An 8,587-nucleotide genomic window follows, 5' to 3' on the forward strand; every position below is an offset into this window, starting at 1 on the left:
ACTTACATCAGCCTAAATAAAATACCATTTGCTGATGTCGGTGGACTATTTATTGCAGATGGGTGGTCAGACTCAGACAGTCATAGCAACAGTAGCTATGGAAGTACATACAATTCTTATTATTATCATTAAGTAGGTATCCCTAGTAACAGACATATAAATACTGTTGCTCCAACCTTCTCATCAGTCCCTTTACTGCCACTGCTAAAATGCACTTCTACTCAGAGCAGGGGAGTGTTGGCTAAACAGTTCATCACTGTGTTGACTGTGTTGGAGGTGTATAATTAGATGCATCATAGGGCTGATCTCAGCCTGAATTAACTGAACAACAAATCTGTGCAGTTTTCCCAACTTCATGCTTCAAAGTTGTGCCACAGTGAGCAGATTGAGGCACGCATTGACTATTTTCTTCCTTACACAGCAGGAAAGGTTCATGTGTCCCAACCACACCTGGAAACCCAACCTTATTAAAGCCTACACCTGGTTGCACAACCGCTCCTGCAGTAAATGTACGGAACCGTTTCTAACAGTTACACCGAACGGCCCTCGATTTCTGCGTTATCCGTTAATATAGATTTTTGAATCTGTCAAATTATCAACAGCAATTAATCAATAATTGATTAACCACTGACATTCCTATTACATATATTTATATATCAATATACACAATGTAGTAGCTTACTGGTTTGTGAGTGAGTGTAGCAGCACCATCAGTTTATATTCAAGATTTCTCTCCAGTGATTAAATAAGATGAAAGGGTAAAAGTTTACATGCAAAGCTAATGTGGACAGAGAGAGAGAGAGGAGGGTTCAGAGATGAAAGCTGCGACGGAGCTCATCTAAACGAGGAAATGTCATGTTTTATCATCGTACAATAAAAGACTGTATAAAAATATAGATTTGTTTTAAATGAACAGCTTCACTTACTTCTCAATGCTCCACTATAAAATGCAGGATATTTACATCAGCGTCATTAGTCATTATTTGCCTCTTTTTTTTTTTTTAAACATTTGTTATGAGAAAGAGGTGAAGTAAGATGAAGGTTAAAGTGGTGTTTCAGGATGGAATTTTGAAACCCACAAAAAATAAAAAAAAGAGTGTGAGGCAGGTTGTGGGCTGTGAGAATGTGCATGAGTATTGCAAAGTAACATTAAGACCAAACACCCACAGAAAAGAAACCATTGAAGACATAGATGACAATGGGAGGCAACATGTTGATGTGTTCATTTATGTGTGTGTGTGTGTGTGTGTGTGTGTGTGTGTGTGTGTGTGTGTGTGTGTGTGTGTGTGTTTCAGCACACACACACTGTGGTCTTGTTATGCTGTTGTAGAATGGGAGAGACGTTGCTCGACTCCTTCTGTTTCTTCTCTGCGTTGTGTTGGACCAGCGGCGGCCTGTCTGCAGTCCTGCACCGCGCTTTCTTAGCCGACTGGCCCGACGCCGGCGTTGATGAGGGTGATGGTGATGCGTCAATAGTTCTTTTGCCGTTGGGTGTCCTGCTGCTGACTGTCTTGTCAGTTGGACTGGACAGACTGTCTGGCTCAGTGCTGCCGTTCAAACACAGCGGAAACAGAGCGAACGGGTCAGACAGATCCATGTGGTACAGGCTGTTGCCGCCTGATAGGCCGTCCCGTCGCTCGAGGGCGGGGAGGAAGTCGCAAACAGCCGAGCAGGAGTCTTCCTCTTGAGTGCGCTGCAGAACATAGAGCATATTAGTTTAGAATAGATTTTCTTAATGCTCCCAAATCTCCCCAATTTCCTCTCACTGCGTCTTGCGCTCACCTGTAGAAGAGGAGTGTCGGCGCGGGATTGGGAGGTGGGAGGACTCTGGGACACTTTGGCAAGGTCGAGCAGCACCTCCTCGTGGTGCAGGGTGTCCTGGGGGGACCCGGGCTCCTGGATGGCGATCACGATGGCGCTGGTGTTATCGGCACGCAACATCCGCTGGCGCCACCGCAGCAGAGCGTGGCTGACCAGCTGCCGGGCGCTCGACACCCCGCACGGTGCCTGGAAGAATGGAAGGGCTGTTATTACACTGACACGCTCTGACTTACAATGTCCAGCTATTATCTAACTATCATAACAGATCGCAATCAACGCATCTCCGCTCACCATTGCCTCGTCGTTGTTCTGACACATGGAGATGGCCTCTTGAGGTGGCACCATGTTCCACAGACCATCACTGCCCAGGATGATGTAGCGGTGTTTTCTGGGGTCGAGGGTCACCACGCTGGTGTCCGGCTCTGGAGACACCACAAACTCCCCGCTGTAGAAGTCATAGCTCCACAGATCACCTGTTATACAGAAGTATATTTAGTTCAAGGCACCACTAGAAAAACACTCTCCATGATGACTGGCTGGGTGTTTCCACCTGTTTTAATGAACTTGATACAACCCTTATTATCTTTTACTTGTCTAAAAATTCCTTCTTGTGTAATCTGGCAAAGGTTCACATGACTGAAACACAAAAAGGGCGTTCCATGACCTTTATTTTGTGGAATGTCTGCCTTTATTGGATGTCTAATAATATAGATGTAGACAGGAAATGAAAGGAGAGAGACAGAGAGAGAGAGAGGTAAGGAGGGGTATGAAAAGTAAGAAAGATTCCCAGCCAGAGTTGTGTCTTAACCCTTTGTCTACCAGGACAAAAACAGCTAGTGTCTGTTATTCTGAATTGATAGATAGATAGAGATAGAGATAGAGATAGATAGAGAGAGAGACTAAAGCACCTATATTGACTTTGTAACCAGAAGTAACTGCAAACATGTAACAGAAATACAGTCATTATAACTCACAGTATCACTTATCCCATCATCATTAAAACTGCTGACTTATGTTGAGTCCTAGCTACCATAACATGACCGATGGTTGCTTTTTCATACCTAGAGCTCGAGCCACGGCCAAGAAGGGTATCTGGTCGATGACGGTGCTCCTGCGGACCGGTCCGTTGTGGCTCAGTCTCGGCCTTTTCCAGACCACCCGGTTCACTCCAGACTTCTTGATCACACTGTTAGACAGAGAATGATAGAGGAGAGGAGAAGCTGCTACTTAGTATTATATTAAGAGTTTGTTGCAGCTCACAATGAAACCCAGTGGTCCATCTAATCAAAAAATGGTTTACATATTTCCCCCTAAAACTAATGTATATAAAATAATACAATGTTATGAAGTCATTAGGATGTATCCTCTGGGGAATAGAGGAGTGTATTTTCACTCCTGTTCCATCCCACTCCAACAAAAATACTCATGTCCCATCCCAAAAACAAATTCCTGTCCCATCCCAATCCCAGAAGAATGACTCCCGTTCCATCCTGTTTACGTAGGTGTCCCACAGGAATCCTGAAAAAATGTCAGCTTCTAGTCTGCCACCAGAGCAGACAGCAGAACCACTAACATTGTGTTCAAAATAAAGTGTTCATTTATATTAGAACTGCCTATTTATATGTAAAACATGACCTATTATTAATATGATTGCCGTCTAGCCTGCTCCAGTAGACCTTTTGTCCTGTCCTGTCCCTCTCGTGTGATGAATATATCCCGTTGAATATCTATACCAAATATCATGGCAATCCATCAGATACATGTTGAGATATTTGTTTGTGGATCAAAGTGGAAGACAGAATGACAGACTAACACTGCCATGTCTTCAACCATGACATCTGGCATGGTAAAAAACATGCCTGCTTCCACAGCATCTGCTTTTCCTTTACCACTGAGTGACAGGCAGAGTATATTGACAGCTCCGCCTCACTGGTATATTTATACCATATGTTTTGCAGTAACCATGCAATACATATGGTTACTATGATAACGAAACTAGAGCTCTAGAGTGCAATGATAAGCCAAATAATTGAGTAGTTGTTAATCACCAGCTATTTTGATAATGGATTATTGTTTAGAATCATTTTTAAGAAAACAATGTGTAAATTCTCTGATATCAGCGTCTCAAATGTGAATATTTTCTGCTTTCTTTAGTCTTCTATAACAGTACACTGAATATGTTTGAGTTGTGGACTGTAGTTTGGAAGAAAAGATTTGAAGATGTCCTCTTGAGTTGTGGGAATCAGTGACCAGGATCTTTCACCATTTTCTGATATTTTATAAAGCAAACAACTATTCAATAAATTGAGAAATTGACTGACAGATTGACGAATAAAGAAAATAATGGTTTGTTGCAGTCCCTGAATAAAACCTGTGAAAGAAGTGGCCACTGCCCACACACAGATAACTGATAAAATATCATTTCTTGGTGGTCTATGTATATTATTTATATTTCTGGGTGTCTCAGCACTTGTTTGATTGTAAAAGCTATACTGTTTGTTGCACATCCAGAGTGTGGCAAATATGAGGCATGGAGTCTCCAACATTCAACATCTGGCACACAGCAAAGAATAAAGAATTAGGGCAAAAAGCTATGACGTGTATACCAAACTTGTTTTACACTCTTGACCAAAGTTAATTGTAGTCTCAATGTTTTGCTAAAGATTAGATTTTCATATGTGGATGCCACAGATGCTGGTATTTGTCATATTTTTATACATACACATGAACGCTTTGCTCATATTTCCACATTTGATTTATCAGTGTCTGGCAGACACATACAAACTAAATACTTCTGAAATAACTGCATCACTCGAGGTGATTCTACATGTTCCTGTTTATGAACTAAATCTGGTGCTTAGGTCAGTCAACATGGCACATCAGAACTAATCCAACTTTTAATTTGCATGTAGAAGTAAGTGAGCCAATGCTAAAATGTCCATGTTAACATAGGTGTGTATATATTTGTAAATAATTGAAGAGCTGTAAAAATGTGTTTTTATATGTAAAAAAAATATACAATGAACCATCAAAAATTAAACTAAACAAAACATTGCAATAGCAATTGTAACAATAAAATATATATTTAAAATTGCAGGCTATAAGAATCCAATTTACATATGTAAGGTGGTGCACCCAGAAGCTGCTTTTATAGGCAAAAAAATAAAAAAAATCAGGAAATGCATCATGAATTTTCCAAACACAGCAGCTGTTAATTACTATTCTATTCAACCAGGCAGCCCTGCTGTCACACTACAAGCTGTCTGTATGCCACATGTCTGTAATATCACTGCTCCACTCCTGACTCCTGGTCATCAGCAACTGAGAATATTTCATTCCAAGCAGCACGAGGCAGCAGCAAAACCCTCCTCTAATATAAGGGTCAGTGAGGGTTTTTTGTGTCCATGTGGTATGAATAACTTGCACACATTCTTTTTTTGTGGACCCAGCATCAAATTTCTGCTTTTAATTCATTTTGAGAGAATATATTAGAGGATTATGGCAAAAATGTCTAAGTGGTGTAACCATAAAAACGTTGTACCAAATAATTCAACTTGCGTAAAAACACTAAATTCTCAATAAAACACCATATCAACTAGTTTGGCATGATCTTACATTATAACTTTTATATTAAATAAAGCTAATGGAACACAATTGTATTTTTTTTTTTTTAACTTAGTAGTTAACTTGGTTCACTGTCTCTCCTTTGCTCCACTGTGTGCAGCACAAATCACTCACCAACAAAAAGCAGAGAAGAGGAGAGAAACTAGCGTAACGGCCGCCATAAAGGACAGAAAAAACACAGTAGAGACTCTCATGCTAAGCTGAAATAAATAAATAACACAAATAAACACAGTCTCTACTGAGTTTGACTGTCACATGTGGTCCAAAGTTTATCGTCGTTATCAACATAAATTTTATTGAGACCCTGTATCATGACTGTTTTATCGCCCAGCCCTAACCTGACGTTAGCTGTAGTGATCTATCTCACGGGGTTAACAGGAAAACAATGACAATCCAATAGCAGAGTGTGAACATCCCTGCCAAAGTTATCTATGAAAGACAGTTTTTCCAGATGCAAAAAGTCATCTAACCTCAGTTCCAAAATGAAGACCTGTTGGATTCACTATACTTTTGGTGGAAATTTCCCCACCGCGCCTGGAAAACAGTTAGATGTGTGTGTGATGGATCAATACCAGATGTCTGTGACTCAATCTCAAACTTGTAGGCTGCAAGTTTTAATATGTTAGATGCCGTTTTATTGTTTATTCAGCAGGTAAGCCTGTTGAACTCATATAGCTGGTGATGTTTGATTAATGCTGGTGAGGGACAGTCGAGTAAAGTCAAGCTGAGTATAATTCATCCATTCTGGTCCACAGATAACAGGACTGAAACAGAGGGGGATAGAAGCATGCTAGAACGTATAATCTCAGTGGAATGTTCAGCAAAAAACTTGGAGACCTCAGAGACCTATATTAACCAGTTAAAAAGGAGTATGTCACCTTTAACTTATGATGCATTTACTGTCACAACCCACAGTAAAAAAATGACTCAGTTTGATTAAATGAGGATCATGTAAAAAAAACCTGAAAAATGTATAGTAATGTTCTGAGCAACAACGTCCCAGTAGGGTAACATAAATACTCCAAAATGTCCAATTTGGAAAATAGGGTATGTCATATAATATTATATTGAAATAAAATACAGAGGCTGGATGTCTCATGGGTTAAGCCTTACCTCCCTCCCAGACCTTCAATACGCTCCCTTTCTCTAGGTAGTTCAGGTTTGTGGTCTTGAGTTACTTCCACAGCTCTGATGTAGGGGATTGTAGGGTCATCCTGGACCCCTAGAACCACTGCTGAGTCCCCAACGTGGGCCACATACATCCGGTTTCCTCGGATGACCACCACACTGGCTGTGGTGCCCGACGTGCTCGGCAGACCTGTGAGTGTCTTTGGCCATTCAGCTGAAATGACAAGAGAAAGAGAGAGAGAAAATGAAAAAAAGGAGTCTCTCGCTTGTACATGTTTATAACAGCACAGCAAATTCATCTCTCAAAAGGGACTGGCAGATAAAAGCTCCCTTACTTATTTTCTGTTTGCTTTATGCTACTCTTAATCAAAACATCATTTACATACTGAGCTACTTATTGACCATAATCTGACAAGAATACTGTGACCTAAAGGTCAGTTCACTGGAATCAGTGTTTATCTGTTATCTTTCCAATGTAATTAAATTCAGACATGCGCTTTACAATCATTGTGTACACACCACTTGTGAACAGCTGTTGAACAGCTGACATGCCCAGGCATATCCAGACTGCTGACTGGTTTCTTTATAGCACAGCGCCAACACATCTTAATAGGTTTTATAAACAGTTGAAATTTGTGACTTGAAATGAAACAAAGTGAGTCCGAGAAAACGATAAAAAAAAATGTACTTCTTTTCAGATTGACTACCAAAGGAACATACTCCCGAATGGGTGATCGTTTGACTGTCTGCTGGAGTAGGCTTTGTTTGGAGTGAACCCGGCTATGCTCACTTTGTTAGCTCTGCTACTTTTGATTGTTATTCTGTATGCGAATATAGAGAAACGGCTTAATGATATGCCAATGCATTTTGGTTGTCTTGTCGTGTGTTTACATACAAAACCACATAGCGCAGAGAAGGTGACTTCAGAGTTCGCAGAATATTGTAGTAAATGTGGCGTTTAAACAAGACATTCAAGCGCCACCGTCGATGAGCGAGTAAAAAGTGTTTAGGGTGTAGGCCATACATTACGGTGCGGTTTTGGTGAGTGAAGTTGAGGGTGCTGCCCGTTCCCCTCAGAGGAAGCGGTACAGATATATTTGAAACACATAACGTCAACTGATAACGGCAAATGTCACTACGTGCACTGCGTGTGGGGAAACTTACGTAGCTTTTTCCACATAGCGTGGTGGCAGGCGACAAAACCTTTCCGTATAGCCGAGGACACCTCCCGGTCACAGTCCGACCAGAACCCCCGCTGCTTCTTCACGAACTCCCACAAAAACTCTCGTGCAAACTGCGCAGCCTCGCGACCCCCGTGACCGTCAAACACGGCGAAGAAAGCCACGGAACGGCGGGAATGGCTCGCGGCGCTCGGCGGAGCTCGCGGTGGGCTCTGACCTCCCGGTAAAGCCGTTTCTTCTGATGAGAAGTGCTCCTCCGTTAGTGCAGGTTCACATGGCTCGTCTCCAACCTGCAGAGACCTTGTGCTTTCACCAGCCTGGTCAGAGTTGAGTGTAAGCTCGCCCCCGCTGCTCTCTTCTGGTTCTCCCGTCGTCGGCTCATCTTCTCCCGGCTCGGGCTCAACTATGACCTCGGTCACATCTTCCATGTATTTCCTACCTCCTTGGTCGGTAAACACGCTCACTCGAATCAATAATGCATTCTCCATTGCCCCAGAAACAAGTCGCTGTTCAATCTTTTCGGTATGGTTAGCATATAAAATAACAACAGAGAACAGTTTATTGCAGCGCTCCGTCTTGCCTTTGTTTATGTTCGAGCGTAGTAGGCATGCTCCAACGTGTTGACGTCACCAACTGCCTTCTTCGAGCACGTCAGTCGTGGCAGAGACAAAGCAGCTGGTGCCCTCTAGAGGTGGGATCTCCGAATAAAATGGCAATGAGAGGAAATTTGATGCTGTTCACTTCCATATTGGGAGAAGCATAGCAGCAGGGTTGGGAAGGTTACTTTGGAAATGTAACAGGTTATAGATTACAAGTTATCCTATTTAAAATGT

The 8,587-nt window shown here is 41.9% G+C and overlaps 1 protein-coding gene across 1 annotated transcript; it reads right to left on the reverse strand.

Annotated features, from left to right (window-relative positions):
* Window positions 1-531: 531 nt before the first annotated feature.
* On the reverse strand, window positions 532-8,268 carry ppm1da (protein phosphatase, Mg2+/Mn2+ dependent, 1Da). Its single transcript, XM_062419210.1, has 6 exons — window positions 7,738-8,268; window positions 6,559-6,787; window positions 2,883-3,007; window positions 2,113-2,294; window positions 1,783-2,007; window positions 532-1,693 (listed from the first exon to the last, which is right to left on the reverse strand). The coding sequence occupies exons 1-6, from the start codon at window positions 8,240-8,242 to the stop codon at window positions 1,292-1,294; spliced, it is 1,668 nt and encodes a 555-aa protein (XP_062275194.1). The 5' UTR covers window positions 8,243-8,268; the 3' UTR covers window positions 532-1,291.
* Window positions 8,269-8,587: the final 319 nt, after the last annotated feature.

This window comes from Scomber scombrus, chromosome 5 (genome assembly GCF_963691925.1).
Source record: "Scomber scombrus chromosome 5, fScoSco1.1, whole genome shotgun sequence".
Lineage (NCBI taxonomy): Eukaryota > Metazoa > Chordata > Actinopteri > Scombriformes > Scombridae > Scomber > Scomber scombrus.

Coding starts and splice junctions, on each gene's coding strand:
- ppm1da (XM_062419210.1), bottom strand. CDS start 8,242: ATGGAGAATGCATTATTGATTCGAGTGAGCGTGTTTACCGACCAAGGA. Junction 2,008..2,112: donor AGAACAACGACGAGGCAATG/GTGAGCGGAGAT, acceptor CCATTCTTCCAG/GCACCGTGCGGGGTGTCGAG. Junction 1,694..1,782: donor CCGACACTCCTCTTCTACAG/GTGAGCGCAAGA, acceptor TATGTTCTGCAG/CGCACTCAAGAGGAAGACTC.